Below are 24,263 nucleotides of genomic sequence, written 5' to 3' on the forward strand. Positions count from 1 at the left end.
AGGGGAAAACCTCGTTCCTGTCTGTATTGACTCAAATGTCAAAACATGTTTCGAGAACATCCCAGATGTTATTCATTGCGGGTTTGGCGAAAACAACTTTCTTTTTGTTTTTTTTGTTTTGACCAAGACGACCAGGACATGAGACAAGGAGGACCGGGGTGTCGCATGTAGAAATGGGGGGGTTAAAGCATCCAAGGTTGAAGGAAAAAGCCTGTTGCCATCTGCTGTGCAGCGCAAGCTAAATCCTAACAATTTCATTGGGATTATAGCAAGTGAGTAATCCAGCTTTCCTTTAGGACTAGAGGGGGGAGATTACCCTTGAGGATTAGCTCCCTGCAGATAATAAACTTTATTAAAACGCAATCGGCTTTCATGGGGCTTCTTCCCTCACACACTTGGAGGTGAGCTCCGCGGGGGGGCGGGCAGCAGCAGACTCTCAGGCAGGGTGACACGGGTGAGATGGATGAATGAGGGAGCAGTGTGTGTGTGTGTGTATGTATGTGGGATAAATGGACGAAAGGCAAGGTTTTGATGTTGTCCGGATTACAACAAGCCCATCTGAAGGACAAGCGATGCTTGATCTTGAGCTTTGTGTTTCCTAGAACATTGGCTTGAATTCCCTTGACTCTTGCCCCCTACCTTCACCCCTAACCTGTCTCTCTCACACACACACACACATATACACTCTCTGATCTTATCCGAAAGGCGGCTCCATCTCTTCATCCAAACCACGTTTTCAGCAACAGCAGCACGACAGGTTTTGATGGTAAATTGAATTAGTTGAGTTAAGGCAGTCGATTCTTCTAACAACACACACACACAACCACGCACACACAACCACACGCGCACAATAGGCTGATTAATAGCTCTACATTAAAGCAGAGGAGCATCCTGGCTGAGCAGCTGTGGTTCTGTGACTTAATCAAACTCTCAGATACTTTGAAATAGACCCTCGATGACACATTATGGTTGTCCAGAATGGATTGAGAAAGGCACAATTTGTCATAAAGAAGCTTCTGCGTGTTGTTTATTCCTTTTTCAAACATTTTCCATCACCAAACTAATTTTAATATTAAGGTGGGCTGTCTTTTTTTACTTAGGGAAACTGTCAAACTAAATGAGGAAGTTTGTGTCCTTCTCAAACTTCTTCTGTGTTTAGTAAGTATTTGTGTTGTAAAATCTGATTCGCCTGCTTTTTTGTTTGTCTTTGCTATGAGTTTGAATCAAAGACGGGGATCTTGAAAATAATGCGAAACACATTCATGACTTGTCTTTTGGTTTAAGCACCTTTCTCCATCACATCTGATCTGTTAATCTGTTTAAATGTTTACCTGCGCTTATTATAGGATTGGAGTCAGCGATGCCTGGTGCCGCTTACTCCACAGAAGCCCTTTAGCGGGTGCCTTGAGCCTCAGTGAGCTGCGAGCGTTATACTGGTTCAGACTAATGATGGTTAATGAGGAAGTTGGCAGCATTGTAATATCTGTCTGCAGCTTTGCCAAGGCTGAGGTGAGCGGTTCCCGCTGAGGACAGACGCTTCAAATTTAAATCAAGACACGTTCAGAGCTGTTGGTGCTCTTTATCTGTCCGACTTCCGTTTTATCAAGTTTATTTGCAGGAATTCAATTTGAGGGTCAGACATCAAATGAGACATAGAACAACAGAAACGTAGTTAAGAAGTTGACTTTTTTTATTGAGGCAAATGTGAAAACTGAGTTAGATAGATGTTCTATCATATTATATTCATTTATAGGGATTACAAATCAAAAAGATAAGATACCATAAATAAGGTATTAATGAGGTCAAAAGTAGTACAAATGAGTTATTCATGCCAGGAAGAAACATAGAGACGGAGCATAATGAAGCATCCCAGTAATTCATCTAGTAAAAAAAAAGACTAAAACTAAAAGGAGTAATACCGATAAAAACAGTTAGACCAACAGCAACTTAAAGGTTATTTAGAATACTGTATTAGCAACACATTTGGCTTAGACAGGTAGCATAATAGCTAGCTTAATGCAGTAAACTGATTATAGGAAAAGTCAAAATCACAATTCCAAAACAGCTATAACAAAAACGACATAGTTTCGAAGCTCAACTTTGAAGCCAAAGCAGACAGGAAGTCCTTAAAAGAAGAAAGCAATATGAACATCTACAGAGCAAACTCCGTCTCAGATTAACAATATGGACCATGTTACTTTGGTCAAAACTTTTGTGTGTGTTTATTCACCACAAAACAAAATGTGTGCTGACACATTGTTGTGTTATGAAAGCACAGACTGAAGGGTAAAAACCTCACCTTGCTGCCCTGTTGTTGTCTTCCATAAATTAGACAATGTAGGGTTTTATAGTCGCTCCTCTCCTGTAGCTCTCTGCCTCAATGTTTATTACCCCTTTGGTATTGATATTAAAATGCAGGAGGGGCCTGATGCATTTTTCTGTCATCTCTCTTTCTGACTTTAATAATACCATAAAGCTTCCTACTGTGGACAGAGAGAGAGAGAGAAGGGGGGCTGAATAAATTATGAAAAAGAGGTTAATATATGGTATTGGTATATATCACATCCAAACTAAGCCAGATCCCCTTTCAGTTTTAAACATTCAGCCTTTTAAAGGCAGGAGTCAAGTAGGGTCAGATCCATCTCATTTTACTGCTGCGTTCCCTCCCCCCTTCCATGTGGACGCTCATCTGCTGATCTCCCAAACATCCCATCTCACCGTCCGTGTGTTGTGATGGTTGTACTAAGGAGACTGACACTTTACGACGCTGCCAGTCAGCCTGTGTTCAACCAAAAGAAACCAAAAAAGTGTTTATTTATTTGCGAGTTTCTGTCTGATCCAATCAATATATGATGTTGGTTTGTGCATGTGTAGTGTGTTGTTGTTTTTTAATGACTGAAGGATCTCCATCTGTGCACAGCAGAGATTGCAGAAGTGTGGAGAGGAGGGAGGATCAATAACCTCCTACTATCAACTGCATTTAGGCCTTGATAAGACGCCTAACTGCACTATTTTAATTTTACACAACTCTGACCTTTACGTCGCCTCTTCTCTTCTGTTTCTTGTCTTTTGTGTTCTGGTCTCACCCTTCGTCCTCCAGAGTTAGCATGTAGCTGACAGGAAGTGCAGGGGATGAAGTTGGAGGAGATCCAACACTTGTCAGTCACATGGTTTTAATTCACTCAGCTGTCATGGAGGTGGGAAGATCCACTGTTCGCTTTCCACAAGAAATCTTGAGTTGTAAAGGGCTTTAGTACGTTTTTTGTTTAAATGCTATTTGTTAGTAACAACAGGGGCTTCTTCGGGTCATATGGCAGCGTAGCATGTAATTATTTAACAACAGTTAAGTTGAATGAATTTCGTTTCGTTTAAATAACCGTGACAAAGATTACTTGGCAGGCCCATTTTAATTGAGATGTACGTTGTGTCGTGGTCAGTCCTCAGAGAATTGTAATGCAAAATGAATTAGATATGCTCTTTAAATTAAGGTTTCCTCTGGGAGACTGTCAGACCCTCAACTCAACAAGGCCCTGAAGGAAGAGCTGCTGACAAAAACCTACTTGTGCATGTTTGCTTATTTAAAGACTGATTAAATTACCTGTTTTTTGAGAGACGTCTTTTTGTGTTGTACTTCATGTTGCACATTTATCAATCCCATGATTGCTTAAAGGGTTTCAGGTCAATGGGCACCATGACATTTCTCTCTCACAAAGGAACAAGTCATTATCAATACTTTCCATGCAAGGTTTTTGTAATTGTGATCCATTCATTTGCTTCCCAGACTTATCTGATGGTGGCATGCGGACAGGGTAACACTTTGGGCAGGTGCCAGTGAATCACAGGACACTGGATTAAACCCGATGATATATCTGAATTATACCTTCGCTGTCCAGAGAGATTCCAGAGTTAGTCAGTGCACGGTTTGATTTACTACTACTATTACTGCAACAACTACTACTACTACTAATAGGCCTAATAATAATAATAATAATGATACAATTGACAATTTAATGCAACCTTTACAAGCCTCACCGTTATGTCATAAAACTGATAAAACACCTCTCTCAGGTCACTTTAAAAAAAACTCAATCAAGCTTTTCATCAGGCATGCTTGGCTGGACCGTTGTACAAGTTGTTTGAGTCAAACGAGCCCATTACCACCTCGTCTTAGCACGACAGGGTCAGGTTCAATCAGGGAATTGGAAAATATCATTTCTGAAGGGAATAGATTTCGTTTGTTCAACCAATCTCTTCTACTAATTACCCAAATGGACAGGAGCTGTCAGGAGACAATAACTATTCCCTAATAGAATTTGCCCCCCAAGTGCAATTTAATTTTCTCCTCCGTGCTCCCTCCTAAGGTTTCCCCCCTCGCTTTCTGCCTCTCTCTCTCTCTCTGTTCCTCTCCTGCTTTCGGACCAAATGGTGAGCGACACGGTGCCATCGCTACCTAATGTCGTTTTGTCAGTGGATGCCGGAGAGATTGTTGACTGACTGCTGCTGGTTCGCTGCGAGCTTCGGCTCATCCTGCTGAGAACGACAATCTGGGAGCATGGAGGAGAAGAAGAGAAGGAGGAGGAGGAGGAGGAGGACGACGAAGAGGAGGAGGAGACAGTCTGCCCCAATATCACCGGCGAGCTGCGGTGATTAGGTAGGTCTGCACGGTGGTGTTATTTACTCATCTTGCAAGCACAGAGGGAATTTAAGGTTCTCTAGAAACAGGCATCTTCTCTGAAGACACAATGTTTGTATTGATCACCATCGTTACAGGGAAGCGCTGCTGCGACGTAGTGTTGTCTCCGTTTCTATATTTGCTCGTGTGCTCATTTGATATTTGATTTTGTTTGTGTGGGTGTGATTGAAAAATGTTGACATGACGTTACCAGATTAATGCACGAATCCTGTATTTGCACACACAAACAAAATAATAAATGAAATCCATTAAGTGATGTTTTGGCTCGTGATAAACCAGGCCTGCCTGCTGCCGAGTTACAGTAGCCTATATGCGACAGTATAGGTTGACACACACCTGCGTTATAGATGCCTGCTCTTCCTGCACAGATGGACGTGCTTCTGTATTTCTGACTCCCTGCTCTGTAAGATAGATCTGTGAGTCTCAGATGTCAATGAACTCGTCCACTGAAATATTAGATCTAATTAGAGGTGGCTGGGTCAACGGCAGTGGCAAAGGAGTCGCCCTCTGCGTGAATTATTGCCCGAGAGCTGCTTCCTCTGCCGCTTTGTATCCCTCTTACAGTAGCACCTACATATGGACAAAGATCAATCATTTCACATATCTCAGAAAGTGCATCATTTGAATGGTTTGATGATTATTCTTGCTTTCCTTTCTTGTGTTTGAGTGCATTGTTTAAGGATAGAAATGCGTTGGCATTAAGCTGAATTTAATGTACGCGTGAGAGCCATAGCAGGAAACAATTGGACGTAATTGTTTTAATATTATAAATATATATTTTGCAGTCTAATTCTTAATATATAACTCACCTTTTAAATATCTGCTGTCATCTTGTGCAGTAAAAATATTCCCTGAAACCACTTTCAGATGTGCATTGTTTAGCAATTCATTTTGTCATTCCCACGTGTTTTTCTTTTTTTTTGCCATCTCATTTAACGATGAAAAAACGCCATTTAGTGTCCCACTAAACCAGATGTGCGCGCTCACATCTTTTCTCTTTCTGCATTTTGCATCCGTCAATTATTCTAATTGTGTTGCCCTTTGCTGACAGGTTAAGAGCATTTTTATCTGCATTGTTTTCCAGGGCAGCCAAAGGGGTCTCGATACCAACAATCAGAGTAATTGAATAGTTGACTAAATTGAATGATCTTGAGGGGAAAAGTGTATAATGAAAATAAAGTAAGACCAGATGATTCCTTTGCCACACGTGCACGCCATGGATGAATGGATGAATGGATGAATGGAAGGAGGGGACACCTATGGAGACTGTAGCTTTGAATATGTTGGATAAAATTCCTGTAATATCCTGCAGGCTCTTTTTTTAATCAGCTTGATGTGCATTTTCATTTTATTAAATTACATTTAGAACATTAACCACACAAGCGAACGGCTTATGGGATTGGGGCTCCCTTCAGTATATAAACGACGTGCGACAATAGAATAAACAGTCCGTAGTTGGAAATATACGAGAAAACATGGGAGCATAAATCAGCGTAATGTAGCAGAGAAGATGTTACTTGTTTGAATTGGACACACGCCAAATCTAATTTATTTTCAAAATGCAGAAATCTGAGTTTCCAACACGAGACTCACTTTAAAAAAAATGCATAGACATAGACATATATGTATATATATATATATTTCAATATGCCTATCATTTTGTGCCTATCATTTTATGCCTATCATTTTCCACGACAAAAAACATTTTCTAAATATTCTTTTTGAGGTTGACTTATTCTAGAGCCTCTGTTTATCAATACATATCATTGTGTTGAATTGATACAATGATAATATAACTATAATGATAATTACAACATTTAAAAACCACTAATATTAAATCACATTGAGATTAAACTGAATACAATCAAATAACATGAAACCTATAATTTGTTGTTCAAAATGAACTCAGTGGTGTTGTTGTAGAAAAGCCTGTATCCAGATGTGTCTGTGCAGATGTGGTGTGAGCTGCACACATTCAGCGGGGACCTGCAGACGGTCAACTCTCTGTTGATGGAAACAACCTGCGTTGGTTTGGAGGCGGACCGGCGGGAAAGCGCCACTGTGCTTTTCTTTCCACGCTTGAAGTAAATTGGAAGCGAAGATTGAGTTCATCTAGCTTGAACTAGCGGGCCTCCGGGGGGAATATCTTATCCGGGAGAGCAGTCTCAGACGATGGGGTTTGAAATGAACAGTGTCAGGAGGACTGCGCCCAGACTCCTAATCCCACCTGTCACTGAGAGGGATCCAGCTGCACGGGCACACTGCCGGGGAAGAGTGCAGCTCGTGCGGGTGAAGGTGCTGTGAATTGGACTCAGACGTGTCACAACGTCCCTTCTGTGGTGTGGTTTCATTTTTGCTCTCATAGCTGTAAATAGTGACAACCCGGTGTGCCATCTTTTCACCCCGAAAGGATATTTAAACTGGTATAAGAGCTGTTTTTTAAGGGGAAACGAATGGATCTTTTTGCGGAAATATTAATAATTTTATTTCATTTTGACAGCTTACCTACATGCACGTTTTATATGAATATGCCCATCTAAACCTAAATACGTCAGGCTCAATGAAAGAAGAAAATAATAATAATAATTCAATGTCTTCAGCATCACCATCGCATATTTAGTTTAATTAAGCCTGACTCTCTCTGGATGAGCAGCAGAGGAATCTGCAAGGACAACTTTGCCCTTTTCTTTATAAAGTGTCTTTTTGTTAGTTCCTGAAATAAAAGTGAACTATTCCTCACATTCCTGGCTGCATTATGACTTCCTCCTCCTTCCCAGAAGTAGCCCAGCTGGCCCGGGGCCCCTCCAGGAGCCACTGCAGTGAGCTATTTATGGTCTCCACAAGGAACAAGGTCCCGCCTCTCTTGAGACATTTTCATATATACCATGTTGGACGCCTCTCCTCCTCTCCTTTCTCCTCCTCGCTTGTACACCTATGGAGGATGCTTTCCGCCCTGGGGGCCTCCTCTTCCTGCGCTCCCATTGGCCCCCGGTTGAGCCTCTGCCGCGGTGACGTCAGAGCCCGCCGCCCCTGCAGCGCTGAACGGACCGAGCAGCCTGTCTGATTCACTCCAAAAACAGCTCGGAACGGCACGGCACGGACATCATCCCGGGAATTAGGGATAGAGGCTTGTCGGGACAGCGAGGAGAGCTCACCCTTCGGAGAGGAGAGAGAGGCCTCGACATCAACACCATCATACTTTTTTTTTTTTTCTCCAGAAGACAGGACGGGGGAGTGCGCCCACCGTGTTGCGGGTGTATGTGCATGCGTTTGCCTCCCGGTTTGGATCACGATGATGCAAAGTGCGGCGGTCCTACCGACAGAGAGTCCCGTGAAGAGTTTACCGGAGATTCTCGGAGTGCCACTGCAACGTAAGACATTTTTTGTAATACCCTCCTCGATTATCAATCATGGAAACCGGTTGGTGAGTGCAACCTTTTGCTGTAGGGAGAGAGGGGTTCAGGGACAGTAACTCGGCCGATGATGAGGAGAGCAGGCTGAACCTCTCTGTCTTCGATTGTCACGTATACATGCCAATGATGTGTCATGCTGCTTATATTTCAACGAGCATATGAGTCTTAAATAATACAGCGTATTTGGCCTCAATGCCAAGCAACCGCCATCCCGCATGTCCAATGAATCTCTACGGCCTAGACTGTAGTCTGCAATAGGATGCAACACTTAGTGCAGACGATGTCACTTTGGTGTTTTTATCATCCGTCCTTAGGAAAAAAAAGATAATTGCTGTTGTTTAAAGCAACAGTATTTCATTTTCCAGCTTGGTCTCAAACTTTGCCTCTCCCCCGTCAGGTTGTTGGGCTCACACTGAGCCCTCCCAGGCAGCTGTTAATTTGTAAACGAGACTGCATGGTCAAGAGATCACACGCAGTTGTCATCACCCATCAGACGAATACACACTGACTTTGATTGACACTCATTACTATGTCAAATAAAACGCCGGATACGCTTTCTTTAGTCTTTGAATCAAGGCCTATCATATTTTTTATGTTTTACAATTAGGGATGATTTAAATAGTATTATAGTTCGTTTGAGTCATTATTTATTCGGGTTGGGACCAAATGTTTAGTTGTTTTTCACCATCTTACTGCGTTTTCAACCTTCCAGCATCAAAGGCGAGAATTACTTTACATCTGTTCGTCCCGGCGTGTTAATCTGCCTCAGGCCCTTTATAATCGGATCGTGCAATCACGACAGAAATGCAACGGGATACATCTCTGCTCTGACCTAATTATTTATAGGCGAGTTAGTCAAATGTACAGATGGACTTATGCTCTAATAGGCTACCTCCTTAAACCAAAAACCAAAATGGGATAATACGGTGTGATAATTACTGGACTGCTCCTTGATTTCAAAACACTGATGATAAAACGTTTGGTCAAAATCGTTCCTATATGAAGCTGTAAATATTTAGGGTAAATTATAACACACACTTGGCTTCCAAATAACCAAAAATACAAAATAACATTATTTTCTTTGTATCATCTTTAGTGTAAAAAAAAAACAACACAAATGCAAAGATGCAGATGAATTAGACTATGGTGTCATTTTAGAGACCCAGCCTGTTCAGCGAAGTATTTAAACCTGACCACAGTAAAAAAGAGACTATATGTGGTCGGCTTATGCTCTTTAATTTTATAAATCGAGGCAGATTAAAAGATTGGATAAAGATCCTGCTACTCAGCCCCCTGCAGTACCAGCATGCATTCTGGATTTAAACCTGGATTATTCCAGGAATAAAAGCAACAGCGAATTTATCCAAACATTTATTTCATATCGTGGACAGAATGCTCTGACTCAGGGCAATTACACCTAAACCGTAACCTGCAGGCTATTAGTCTGGGATATAAAGTGTTTATTTCACGTTTAATTACCACAAATCATCTGACAATTGAAAGTACGAGAGGCTGCCAGACTGCAAAGCAGACTTATATAGGAAAAAAACCTGTTAAAGTAGTTTGGCGATTGGACATCTCTGAAAAGGTGATGAGACTGAATTGCAGAATTAATTGAAAGAGTGAAGAGTGGTAGCAACAGATAGGAAGACCTCTTGAATACAGGTGTACTCTCTCTCCCTCTCCCTCTCTCTCTCTCTCTCTCTCTCTCTCTCTCTCTCTCTCTCTCACACACACACACACACACACACTGAAGCTGGAAGGTGGACCTTCTGTCGTTGCCAAGATCGTGCTGCTTTCCTTTCAGCACCACTTCTCTCGGTCCCGCTCAGCTTCATCCACTCACCACTTATCTCTAGATATTTAAAATGCCTCTAGTTTCTCCTCATTTAAAAAAAAAAAAAAAAGGCAACAGACACATTCAGGTGTAATTCTTCCTAAATCTTTTCTTCTGTCAACCCTGTATACGAATTCACCCACTATCGAGTTAAAAACAAAGCCAGTCAGCCTGTAATGCTGCCCGTGAGTGCGCAGGAATGTTGCTCTATTATTTATTGAGTGCATCGCTTTTATTTTGTGTTTTTCACCGAAAAGTTATAGATATCTTCTTCTTCATAAAAAAAGTGAGCATATCAAAAATATGAATCTGTTATTTTCACTGAGCTACATTTAAATGTATTTAATATTAGTCACAAATGTCTCAAATTAAAGCTGCAAAAAATAGCAGAATTGATTGGTTTATTTTGTTTCCCTCCAAGTTGCACAACCCGATAGCTTGGTCTTGTTTTTGCAGACTGTGTTGTGCTGAACTGAGATTTAAGCACACGGCATCTCCGCTCTAGACGGTTATTGTTGAGGATGTTTTGTCTCGACAGTGAACAGCCTCGCTGCCGCAGCTCGTGTGTGTTTATCCTGTTTTTTTTCTTTTTTTAGACGGTCCATTTCTCCTCGATATTGATTTTTGATTATCGGATATCATGTGGATGTTTGACTAAGTGAAAAAAACCCCAGTAAAGAATTACACTGCTATTTATTTACAGAATGATTTAAGAAGATTAACGGTTAGTTTTTAAATGATAGGACGAGGCCCTTTTCACAATATAAATCTCGCTGTAAAATATAATGAAAAGGATACGTTTAATTAGGATTAAATACACAAATTCAACGTCACAAAAAAACCAGTTATTGTGCAACATAACTATATCATGGCATTTGGCTGTTTATAAAAAAGGTCCAGCTTTGAAAGGGAATGTGCATTTTGTTATTAAATAAACATTTGACTCATTTATTTATGAATGCAATTCACTTTTAGAAATGTGCAGTTAACTGTAGTAGATCATCGATACCGCTGCAGAATTAAGTGATATTAAGGAATTGGAGGGTCAAATACGAAATGATCCCGTTTGTGTGTGCACATGTATTCTGCTGCTGCTTCCCACTATCATAGATCATAGAAAACTACCCAGAGACGCTATCAGGCTTCAGAGGAACAACAATAATACAATTCAATATGATCGTCAAAGAGTATACGTCTATCGCTGCTCGGAGTTCAGCACCTTGGACAGTGATGGGAACATTTCACAAACCGCTTCACATGTTTTGCCTTGTAAATTAAAAAAATATATAATTCATAACGTAATTCAAAATGATTATAAATAAGAAATCAGAGAGACAAAACTGGGTCAAACATAAAAAAAAAGTACTAAATAAATAAATAATAGGATTAAAATAATATATATTGGTCAGACAATAAAAATTCTGGACTTAGAAGCTTTTGAATATACAACTTGTATCTTTGAATACCATAGTGAATACATATATAATAATAATAATAATAATAATAATAATAATAATAATAATAATAATAATAATAATATAATATTAATATATATAATTCAAATGTCACATGATCGGTAAAAGATATATTGTTCGTTTGAAGACTGAACTGCAGGCTGGGACATGATGAAGGGGAAAAAGCACCTGTTTTTATGCGCAAAGTTCAGATTTAAATTCATGTTTGAAATTGTTGTCGTTTTAACAACGCTTACCTGAAAACATGTATTTCTATGGATAGCAGGGATTGCTCACATCACCTCTTTGCTCACTGTGAATGTGACCCCCTGTTTCCCCCGCAGAGATCCCTCAGTGTGCCGGCTGTAGTCAACACATCCTGGACAAGTTCATCCTGAAAGTGCTGGACCGACACTGGCACTCCAAGTGCCTCAAGTGCGCCGACTGTCAGACTCCGCTGGCGGAAAAATGTTTCTCCCGAGCAGGGAGCGTCTACTGCAAGGAGGATTTCTTCAAGTCAGTTCCTTATTTATTTTGCCTCAGTGATGAAGTGATATATATATATATATATGTGTGTTCATTGTTAACTTAAGCTTTCTGTTTTTTTAAACTGAGTTAGTTTCTTGGCCTGAACTGTAAGAGCAAACCAGCAAACACGGACTATAGTCAACATTTTGCAAATAGACGCTACATCTTATAGTGTTTTACCCGAGAAAGTACAATTTTCGTCACTTTTCACCACTAATTGGGATGAAAAGTGACTGGCGGAAATTAATCTTTGAATAGTTCGTCTATATTTAACATTTACGAAACCAACCTACTGGTTTATATTCTATCTGGTTAACATTACATAACATTAGCTTAAATTGTGAGCCTAACGTTAATGTGTTCTTACTTGTTTCAAAGTTGCTATTAGCACATTAGCATAAATCCAGTGTTTTTTTACATTTTGTATTTTTACCTTTTATTATTCATGAACCAAAACATTCTAAGGGAGGGCTAGTTTATAATATTTTAGGAGAATATTTATTATTGTTTTTGTCTAATTATCAATATAATTCTGTGTTAAACTCATATCACTTTGTTGTTCTGGTAAAATGATGCCATTATTCAACTCAAGGCACCATGCTGGACAATATTTGTTGAGTTATTTCAGAATTCAAATATGTGCGGATGGTTTTCATAATATTGATAGTTAGCCTTCATAATTTGCTGTTTTGTCTTGCTGACATGATGAGAGGAAGCAACATTTCAAAACAAGAGCTCAAAAACTCCTTTTATGTTTCTATATTTTTTTGCCATTATCCCTTTCCCTTTCTGTCTTTCAAACGATTTGATTTCTGAGGCATTACAGAAGAAAATTGAGTTTGACTTTTATCCAAAACAGGATCAGCAGATCGGGGCTTTTTACTAAATCATGTTTGAAAGGTTTTAATGCTCAAAGCTTGAATGAGACCTAAAGAGCTCTGGAGTCTTCACTGAGCGCTAACAGTGTTAGCCGACCCCGGGGGACAGCAGGGGGACGTTAGTATGTTCTGTACTGTGAGGGACACGTGTGTGCCTGCAGAACACGCACATACATAAACACAGGAATACACACACACACACACACACACACGTGTAGACACACAGATTCAGTGGTGTATGGTTCCCAGTAGTGATTTGGATGCTTCACCTTGCTCTTTTTATTCCTGGGGGTTGGTCGTGTGATATAAAGCCTCTCCTGAGTCAGTGTTTTATTGGTTCTCCTCAGGGTGTGTTTACTGTGAGCAGCCCTCCTCCTCCTCCTCCTCCTCCTCTTCCTCCTCCTCCTCCTTAGCTCTCTGTACTTCATCTGCAAACACATAAACATGCAAACATGCACACGCACCCACACACACACACACACACACACACACACACACACACACACACACACACTCACACACACACCACACAGTGCATTGATCCTCTCCATCCATCAACCAGCAGACAGGTCTATCGTTAACAGAAATGCATTCCAGTGCTGATTTTTTCCCCCTTTACAACAACTGGAGCTTCTGAAAACACAGACATGGCGCCATCATTCTTTGCTGCAGTTGAAGAAATATCTGTCTGGCATGTGACATTTTTAATCTCTAGTTGGTCTCGCTATCTCCACCAGCCTGTAAAATGGGCATAAATAGGAGAAGGATGTCAGTCTAAAGTTTTTGCATGAAATGTTCTAATGGCAGCGCTCTTCTTCATGTTTTCCTGCAGGCGTTTTGGAACAAAATGTGCATCATGCCAACAGGGGATCCCTCCGACGCAGGTTGTGCGAAAGGCGCAGGACTTTGTGTATCACCTGCACTGCTTCGCCTGCATCATGTGCAGCCGGCAGCTGGCCACCGGGGACGAGTTTTACCTCATGGAGGATGGGAGGCTGGTGTGCAAGGTGGATTATGAGACGGCGAAACAAAACGGTGGGTCTGCGTGCATCCAAAATATTAAACAACAGCATAAGCCGATACACAAAAAAAATCAATTTAAAAGAAAAATACAGGTTGAAACTTTACTTCAAAATAGTTTTTTTTTCAAAAATGATGTGTCATTTATATCCATACGGTCAGACACAGCTTATGTGATTCAGTATGGCTTGACTTCACTACATCAGAAACACAGCAGAGGATGTGACAGATCAAGCTGTGCACTGTGTAATGCAGTGAAATGACTACTGGCTGTGGATCTATGTTGTTTGTCGTCTGGGTGTGTGTGCTGTCTCCCCCCTTCCTCTCTTCTGAGATTTTCATGCATCTCTGATTGATTATGTAAAGTGAAGCAATGCTCTTAAATGGTGCGACTCCAATAACTCCATTCCTCTGGCACTCCGGCTGTGTAGATTTATGTCCTCTGCTGAGGGAGTGGGACAGATGCACAAGGACAATAATGCACTTCCATACATGACCATTCGCTTTATTTAACACGCATACATTCCACGCAAAGGCCGAGGGGCACTGACTGCTAAGGCGACGTGACAAATGTGAGACAAAGTCACTCACACTTGTAATGATGTTTTCAGATGATTCAGAGGCGGGGACCAAGCGACCGAGGACCACCATCACGGCCAAGCAGCTAGAGACCCTCAAAAGTGCCTACAAAAACTCGCCGAAGCCAGCACGCCACGTCAGAGAGCAGCTGTCCTCGGAGACGGGGCTGGACATGAGAGTAGTGCAGGTAGAGGGTTTAATTCTTTCTCATTCAGACTACTGCAGGTCTCCACGTTCCTGCAAAATACTCTTTGTTATCTCCAACCCTGTACAACATGCAGTAGCAAAAAGACAACATCATTTATGGGCATCATAAACTTAGCTGCGATTCTTTTCTTTAAATAATAAGCTTTGTCACAAATGTTTTAGCCCCATATGACCTGCTCACAAGCTGAGGTCCCCAGTTACCCAACGTTTGTTTAAAATATAGATTATGTAAAACAAGCACACAGGCCTTTATTATCGGTTTTTGGAGCTAAAAAGATTGCATTTCTTTTAAGATGTTACAAAGACGTAATTCAAACACACCATCTCTGAAGGATATATCTATAAAACTTGACATATTTATTTATTTACTTTAATGTAAGGACTTTAATTATTTTGAGCCTCTTTTTATGACTTTATGCCCGGCATTAACATTTCTCTTCATGATTTTCTTACTTTTTCCTGCTGATTTAATATTAAATTGTGTTTTTTAGTTTATAATGTGCATCTTAGTTAGTTTAGGCTAAGCTGGTTATGTATTTCACCATGTATTCCAATGTGTGTGTCAATCAAAATGGATTTAAGAATTTTACATCTGAAACTGATTAAACTGAAAACAAATATTATACATGATGATTGAATTGATGGATAACAATATTAGGTGTTATTTTCACTTCATGATATTTATTATTATTTCCACCAGGTGTGGTTCCAGAACCGGCGAGCAAAGGAAAAGCGGCTGAAGAAAGATGCAGGTCGACATCGCTGGACCCAGTTTTATAAAAGTGTCAAACGTAGCCGAGGAGGAACTAAAGTGGAGAAGGAAAGCTCGGCAGACGACGCAGGACTCAGTGACAGTGAACTGAGCTTCAGAGGTATTTAATGTGTGGGGAACTTCAACCGAGTCAACGAACCATATCTATTATTGCTTCGGAGAGAGATTCCTGAAAGGAAATTGTCAGTCATGCTGTCGCGCTAATGGGATTAAGGGAGCCTAAAAGCTGCTAAATGATACGGTGCAGCAGCAATTGAATGTGTCTTTGTGGCAATTTATTTGTTTTCTTGCATTGTTCAATGCACGGTGTCAGGAAAATCCAAAACACAAATCTCATTTCACATTCCCCCTCACACCTCCCGTTGGCCGCTGACGTATTCTCCTGCCTCCGTTTTGTCGCCAAGATGGAGCTTATTGGAAAAGGGAGACGGTCCTTATTGGGATGCAAACAATATGTTAGACATCTCTGTGTTATTTAATGTTCACAAACCCCGTTTTGGGTTGCCATAAAACTCTTCAAGCCACTTTTTAAAAGAAGGCCATTTTTATGAGGAATGAAAACATGGTGACAGAAACTCTATAAAGCATATGAGGCTTTTAGTCAATTAGAGAGAAAGCGCTCTGGGGCATCGTTGTTATGGAAGCCACTCAGTGGAGGGATTGAGATGGAAACAAATATGCCGTGCACGCATACAGACCTCCGTTGTGAGAAGAAGAAAGTAAAGCATACTTTCTCACCAACAAAACTCAAATGCTTTTCTGATACTTACCCGTCCACTCACTGTACCAGTGAAATCCACATAACGTTGCCACAATAAATCTTACTCATAAAAGCACTTAACGGTATTGAAATATAACAACTATATAATGCTCTCGCAGTTGACAGGAGTGTTGATGTGTGTCAAAAGTTTTTACACCCCTCATGCTAAGTGCTGGTATCTCCTTCACAGACGACCAGGTCCTGTCAGATCTCGGCCACACCAACGGGCTTTACGGGAGCGTCGGGGACATGACCAACAGCGGGGTGCTGAACGGCGGCTTCTCTGTCGACGCAGCGGGGCAACCCTACCACGACATCCGGGCAGGAAGCCCCTATGGCCTCCCTCAGTCGCCCTCCTCCATCACGTCTCTGCCCGGCCACACCCCTCTCCTCAACAACCTGGGCTTCAGCATGGACAGTCTGGTGGTGCAGGGCGGGCCGGGTGGCGTGGGACAGGCTCTGAGGGCCATGGCAGGGGGCCCAACCTCAGACCTGTCCACGGGAAGCAGTACGGGATACCCCGACTTCCCCACCAGCCCCGCCTCATGGCTGGACGAGATGGACCATTCCCAGTTTTGAGTCTCGAACGCGGCAGAAGATCTCTGTGGGGATACGGCAAAACAGACTTATGAGGCTTTACATTTCTTTCTATCACCCTCCAAGACTGGTATGTTTTGTGATTTTGGGTGAAGAGGAGAAAAAAGAGAAGAAGTGTGACTTTCAGTCCCTCAGCAGTTGTAACGGCGAGGCAACGGTGAAGCCCGACCAGAAGCAGTGAAGAACACCTCCAAACCGCTTGAATGTTCAATCTCAACACTGTATCATACAACTTTTGGTATCACCTGACTTTATTTTGTTCTTTCACTCTGAGAATGAGACTGGATTTCGTTGGATTAATGCTCACAGAGGAGCTAATATTGTCCCCGAAAATAAAGCATCCCTGTCTATCAGCGACAACAATAGGGCTTCAATCTAGATCAACGTCCCTATGAGACCCAAGAGGCACCTGCATGCTTCTGATCCATAATAAGTAGGACTGCTGTCTGGCCATATCAAAGCCTTTTACATTGGCAATGCACTTTACTCTCCTCTTCTTTTTCTACACATATGGACAGGAATGCAGAGAGAGGAAGAGAGAAAAAGAGGAGAGACATATGCACAAGGCAAAAACACAGTGTTTCATTGGGAGAGAAATTTACAAGAACAGTGGCACAAGTGTGAATTTTGAACCATGCTGATGTTTTTTAATGTGTTGCTGAAGCTTACAAGTTATTAGCAAAGTAGATGGCCGTTGGTCTGTCTGTCCGTTCATCCGTCTGTCCGTAGAAACTGATGTGTCCTCTGTTTGAATGAGGGCGAACACTGTTTGCTACACAGCAGGTCTCTCTTCTATACTTATAGTTGCTTGACTTGTTCTTGTCTGTGTACAAGCTGCCCGAGAGGGGAAGTCTGTCAGTATTAAATGATCTGTTTCCAGACTCGCCAGGCATCAAAGCGCACGTGTTGGAGGACAGTCAAGAAGTTTAGGGTTCGGAGAAATTCACCTCTAACCATTTTAGTAATATATCACACATCTAAATTATTAATTTATTTTCTTTTAAATGCACAGATGTGAGACAAGCAGATGTCCATTTATAAGACAGATTTGCAGATTCCTTTGCAGATATTATTATCAATTGAAATACCTTGAATTGACATTAAAAACACCAACAAGTATTAGCAAGAGGGCAGATAAAACGTTCCTTTGTGTTGGCTCTTCTGTGTCCTCAGTCTGATCCAGGCTTCTCTTGGTAATCTACTCAGTCTCAGTCCAGCAGAGCTCTAGCTTTGCCTGCTATCAACCTACTTACTGACCCCAGATGTGTTGTCAATCTGTTCTCCCTCTGCCTGGCCCCCATGTCACAGGGATTACCACAGAGCCCCCCACTATCAGGGCCGATACCCTACTGTTGCTTCAGCGCTGGACTGATATGTTTCTGTCAGTTCTGGCCACATCAGCCACATCTTAAAGCCTCCCACGACAACCGAGTCAGAGGAGTGATTCACTGGAAGTTTCTGATTCCCTTGAAATGCAAACTCTCTTCTACTAGTTTGATTTGACCTGTTGAGCATGTCAGAACCAGTAGTTATTTTGATCTGAAGGCAAGGATTGCTTAAAAACACATCCTTACTCCTATTTCCGTTTCGTCAATTGAAGAAAAGAAATCCGAATCTTATATGTGTGGTCAACTTTTCGAGAAAAATTGCCAAGTTCTTTTTTTTTTACCAGAGCATCCTATTTAAGAGCCAGAAAGCAACTCAACAAACAGAAAGTGACACCACTAGGAATATCGGGTAACACTTTGGATTACAGCCCGCAAGTTGCAGCGTAATTATCTACTAAATACATGGTATCAATAAAATACTTACTGTATGGCTGTGCTGGGATTGAAATATAAGTGAAGGGGAAGATTACAATAAAGTAGGGAACAGGGGGGGGGGGGGGTGGTTGATATTTCAATGACATTAGTATAATCTATAGTATAAAGTATGATATACTTAAATAAATAATAATGTTAAAGGGGTTTAAATATGAGTTGTAGAGTACATTATTGTTGTCTGAAGGACACAAAACATTATTTACAGTATAATACATATCTATGTCACCACACTAAAGAGAATTTATTAACTCACTATTCCCAGTATTCTGCCCTTGATCATACCAGTAGATAACCAGTAAGTGATTTATTGGTACTTCATGTGGACAAACAATTTTCAGTGTAATTTGCGGGCTATAGTATAAAGTGTGAAGTGAAAATCGTATACAAACACATTACCACTACAGTTTTGTTAAGTCTGTGTTGCCTCAGAAGTTTGCATCTTAATTGTTGTAAATTTTGTACAGTTTGAAACCGTGTTGATCGTCTTGTTTCATGAACGCTATTTATTATTGCCATGTGTCTTTGAAAAAGATGTAAAAGAGAGCACTGAATTTATTCATTTATGCCTTCTGTGTAATGGTATGAACCGTGTACAGTCAAATCTATATGAGGAAAATAAAGCTGAATTGTCTTTGGGTTACCCTCGAGTGCATTTCTCTTTAATAGACTGGGCCTGCAGTGACGAATGTGTGAGTTAAGATTTTCAGCTGAACTTTGTTTTCGATATATCAAAAGAAAAATATCTGCTCTAGGTGTTTTTATTATTTTTGCCTTATCTAAACGCTCTTAGAGCGAGTTAACCCGCAAATTCATTTACCCATTGAGAGCATTTACCACACACTTAGGCCTCTATTCAATTGTGGAGATCCATTTAGTACCACCAACAGACAGTGGTCAGTCAGTTAACAGTGATTGATGCTGCTTTCCTCTCTCGCTCCCTGGGTGGGGGTGACAAGAAAGATACATGAAGCGAGAGAAGAAAGAGAGAAAAACGAAAACAAGTGGAGAAACAGATGCCTCGCTGGCTTCACTGATCCTCTCAGTACTAAAGAGAGACAGCAGCAGATTGCAGCGCTGCACTGCCAAATCTATCCTTAATCCCTGTGCTGTTAACTAATTGAAGAGTGCTTTGTGAAATATTGGAAAATATGCTTTGTGGTCAGGCAAAGAGGGAATATGGCCCATATGCCGGCAGTTAGCTTGTATGTCAATATGTCAAGCTGCTAAAAAGGCTATAATGCAGGGCTGTAGCCAAGATTTTCAACCATTGAGATCATGAGTCACATTTTCCTTACCCAACCATACAACACTCTTTTTTTACTAGCAACCATTGTTGCTATGGATGTCCTCTATTTCCAGCTAATTCTAGCCCCATTATTAGTGGTCTAAAGGCTGCGTCAAAGCCACCCACTGTTGCTATTTTTTATGTCATTCTGGTGGACGAATACTAAATACATTGAATCTTATTTTTATATTTGTTCACAAAAAAAAAGAGAGTCAAATTTACATAATGTCTAGAGCCATGCTAGCGGCTCTGTGAGGCTTTACTCAGGCACAGCAGTGCTTTGAGTTAAACGCAAACATTAGCATGCTAACAATGACAATGCTAGCATGCCGATGTTAGCAGGCATAGTTTATCATACTCCCCATCTCATTTTAGCATGTTAGCAAGGTAACCCTTGCGACTTAGCACTCAACACGAAGTACAGATGGGGTTAATGGGAATAGGAATAGTTTTGCAGGTTTTTAAACAAACGTATTGGACAAATTTTGACCTAATGATGGCGCTATGTGAAAAGATGAGGGATCACTAAAGTTAGTCAAATTGACCATGAACCGCAATGAAAAACCATGAAAAAACAAACAAATCAAAACTCCCAAATTTCCAGAAACAATACAGTGGACGTGACCTCGGTGTCCTCATTTGTAGCTATGGCCCTGACCGTGTGTGTGTGTGTGTGTGTGTGTGTGTGTGTGTGTGTGTGTGTGTGTGTGTGTGTGTGTGGCTGCTCGGCCTTTGCTAATGTTCTTATTAGCCGTTGCTGCATTGCTAAAACCTCTCAGGTTACAGTGGATTTATTCCCTGTAACTATGGTGTTGGCTAACTATGTATAGAATTATAATGAAATTACACCACGGTGTACATCTGTATGAAGCTCATTTGTATGCAGCAATGTGCAGCACTTGTCTGAGAGCTGGCCAACCTTACCCAAACTTAAGTGTTATCGATTCCTTTGTGTTTTAGCTATTCCTGTTACATTATAAAAACAAAAAGCAAACAGTCAGTTGGTTGGAGTTTGTACGTTTGCATAAAACACCACAAATTGAGCTGATTTTTATTCAAGCATTGATTGGCTGGGCTATGGGCATTAATGGGTACGCTCTAATAGTACAAGCCTTACAAAGATAAAAAGCCACACAGACAGTTTGGATAATTTACACGCCACTTACAGCACTAGTATACAAATAAATCTGTGGGAACTCCACCACTGTTGCTTTTGCGAAGATGACAAACACAAGCACAAATGCCATTATCATCGATCGCAAGGCTTTTATTACAAACTTCCTGAAGGAAACTGTTTTTTTTTTTTTTGACTGAGGCAAAAGGGAATAAATTAACATGCAAAACAGAGAGGATTTGTTTTCGCCCGAAAGCCAATCCCGCAGTATCAAGACAGGGCATTTTTCTCCCCAAACGACTCCATCGGGCCTGCAGTGAACAATGATCCGCAGGATGACGGAGCGAGTCTTAAAGAGGGACTGGAGTCAAACAGAGGCCTCTCAATGACACCCTCAAGGTTGTGAGCTCGATGCTGTTTTAATGTGAAACTGGGCCTTTTTCCACTCAATAATGATCCTGCTGCACATATCGACTATATGAGAGGTAACCAAAGGAGGAGGGTTCATATCCCCGAGGAAACTATGATAAATACTGTAGTGACGATAATATATTGGTTGTATTGAAGGCTGCGGTCTCCAGCTGTAGTTCTCTTGTGGTTTATGTTTATTGTTTGTGACGCAGATGCTGTGAGGGAGCGTAAAATTACTGTTGGCTGATCTGAAGTCTGAAAGCTCAGGTCCTTGTTCGTGTTGGTGGATAGCAGAAACGCTTGTTCATCACCATAAACTACACATAAAGCTTTAGAGCTGAGCCTTGGAGACACCCACACACACACACAGCTACACACACACACAGCTACACACACACACACACACACACACTCTCCTGGACACCAGTGAATGAGTCTCTGATATTAGTGGGAAGTGTTTGAGCAGCAGAGGTATTTCTGCTTACTGTTGGTTTCCCAGCCACGCTGCTCAGGGTGTGTGTGTGTGTGTGTGTGTGTGTGTGTGTGTGTGTGTGTGTGTGTGTGGGGGGGGGGGGGGGTAAAAGGTTGCATTAAGAGCTGGCCAAAGCAACAACATGGTATTGCTTTTACAGGAGAGAGAAAGAAGTGGAGAGGTAAAAAAAAAAAGAGAGCGTGCAGGATGAGGGTGAGAGAAAGATGAAAAGGGGAGTGATGAGAGTGGTAAGGAGGAGAGATGGAGGACTCCCTCAGGAGGAATTGTTAAAGAGGTGCGCACACACACACCCACAAATACATCACAGGTTCCCGACAACAAAAACAAATTACTCTCCTTTGCTGTCTGAATTAATGCGTTTACATTACTTAATATCTTAGTTATGAGTCTCGTTCTGGTTTTTATTATATTGGGGGTTTGCCGTTTACATGAAACCTGGTTATTAATATCCCTGAACACATTATTCTGACGGTAACCAGGTTTCTGTTGGTCTGCCTGCATGTGTGTCTTGATTTCTAAACATCTCAGCCACTCATTTCTATTAATTCAACAATTGAGAATGAACACATTTTGAAATCTTTTAGATTTAGAGTCTCCATCTGATCACTAATCATTAACAAGAGTGACAATACAATTTATGATCCGCACTGCATTACGGAGGTCAGACGTTCCCTTTACTTCAGCTAGTTGATGATCATTACATTACATCATTTACCACCATGTTTCCTCTTTTACTGACTAACTACTACGTAACTTGAGTTAAAGAAGTACCTGCATACATGAAGGAGAATGATCAGAAACCTGTGTATTCATGCCATTGTATACTACTGGGGTACTCCACCCGGCATATGCAGGTTTGTCAAAACCGGGATATGTGTTTAGCGAGGTTTCTGATGACAGGGAATGGTTTTGGCATGCGCAAAATATAAAAAGGTTTACTCCAAAAACCTGATCATAACCAGGACCCTCAGGCACGTGTAAACACACTCATTCCCTGCTCTTCTTTAGTTTAATGTGGATGTAACTTGATGCTAAGTTTTGGCCAGAAGAGGCCATTGTCAGGGGAACGTGGCCTCACTTATAGTCAGTGACGAAACATGTAGAGTCATCATCTCCTCGATAATTAATTGAATATATACAAGAACAGTATGCCTATTCAACATGGGGATGCATCTTCAGAACACCGTAAAGTATTGTTGAGGGATAGAAAGCCCCTCTGAATTTCATCCCAAAATATAGTGCAGCAAAAGTATGAAAGCACTCAAGCAAAGTACTGGTACCTCAAAACTATACCTAAGTTTACTGCTTGAGAAATTGAGGCTTATTACTTTTCACTTCCGAAAAATGCATAAATATTCAGAACGGCTGAACAATATTGGGCCCTGGGGGGGGGGGGGGGGGGGGGGGGGGGGGGGGGGGGTTGTGTGAGTCTGCGGTTTGGAGAGGGAGGGAGCTGCAGTGTCAAAAGTGAAGAGCTCAGAGGAAAATTGAAGCCCCATAATGGAAGCATAATGGGCTTAGTGTCAGAGTCTTGCAGACGAGCCGGGGGGGAAGCACGACTGCCGTCAACCTCTCTTACCTCTAGCCAGTGTAACGGGGTTTAGGAAGCAATGCGGAGACAACAACTGGCCCCAAACAGGCTTTAGAGATACACCAACAGCCTAATGGCTGGATGTGGATGGAATTCATAACAGCAAGATGGTCACTGGTCGTGTCTTTGTGGGATTGTAGCGCACCATGTCTCAGACTCCGGCTGAATACTCAAACGCTTTCCTCTCAACTCATGGAAGGTTCCTCCTCAAAATTCATGACGGGAGAGGCAGAACATTTCATTGAGGAAGGCTGTATGGCTGGAGTTTGTAAAAGTGAATGATGATACTTTTGAAAAAGAAAAAGAAAAGGTCTCAGGCTTCTCTTCTTGTGTGTGATTTGTAAAGGAGCGCATGGACAGGAGGACAGGACATGGATGCAGATACAGACATCATGTGGAGACATTTTAATTCACCTCATGCATAGCACAGCGCACTTGCATCTCAATTCACTGCAAGCACTGTACAACAGCTGTCAAGGCAACAAATTGAATTTGAAGTGCCGCCCCTGGCGATGACTACCAATGCCGAGTAGACCACCTACTCTGCTGTCATAGATCTGTGAGTAACGGACAGGCTGCAACCAGACATGTTGAGGCGGTTATCTAACGCCTTGTGTTGAGGCAGATTTCCAGTTAAGTCAAACACTGGGGGATGAGGGCAAGCGTGGAACCAGGGAGTGTGTTAGAGAGTAAAGGATTAAGCTTTGTCCCTGCTGTTGTGTACAAAATGTGCATTCGCATCTTTGTGAAGCTGTAGCTAAGATGCAGGATCCAGATTTAGTGTATTCTCATCTGGTGGAGTGTGTGT

At 41.5% G+C, this 24,263-nt stretch overlaps 1 protein-coding gene across 1 annotated transcript; it reads left to right on the forward strand.

Moving 5' to 3' along the window:
• Positions 1-7,750: 7,750 nt before the first annotated feature.
• lhx4 (LIM homeobox 4) lies at positions 7,751-16,720 on the forward strand (the record flags this gene model as incomplete). The annotated part of the gene is made up of 6 exons (XM_079157481.1): positions 7,751-8,064; positions 11,742-11,913; positions 13,636-13,838; positions 14,435-14,589; positions 15,310-15,481; positions 16,332-16,720. The coding sequence occupies exons 1-6, from the start codon at positions 7,986-7,988 to the stop codon at positions 16,718-16,720; spliced, it is 1,170 nt and encodes a 389-aa protein (XP_079013607.1). The 5' UTR covers positions 7,751-7,985.
• Between the last annotated feature and the right edge of the window lie 7,543 nt (positions 16,721-24,263).

The sequence above is a fragment of the Pholis gunnellus genome, assembly GCF_910591455.1.
Source record: "Pholis gunnellus genome assembly, chromosome: 4".
NCBI classification, from domain to species: Eukaryota; Metazoa; Chordata; class Actinopteri; order Perciformes; family Pholidae; genus Pholis; species Pholis gunnellus.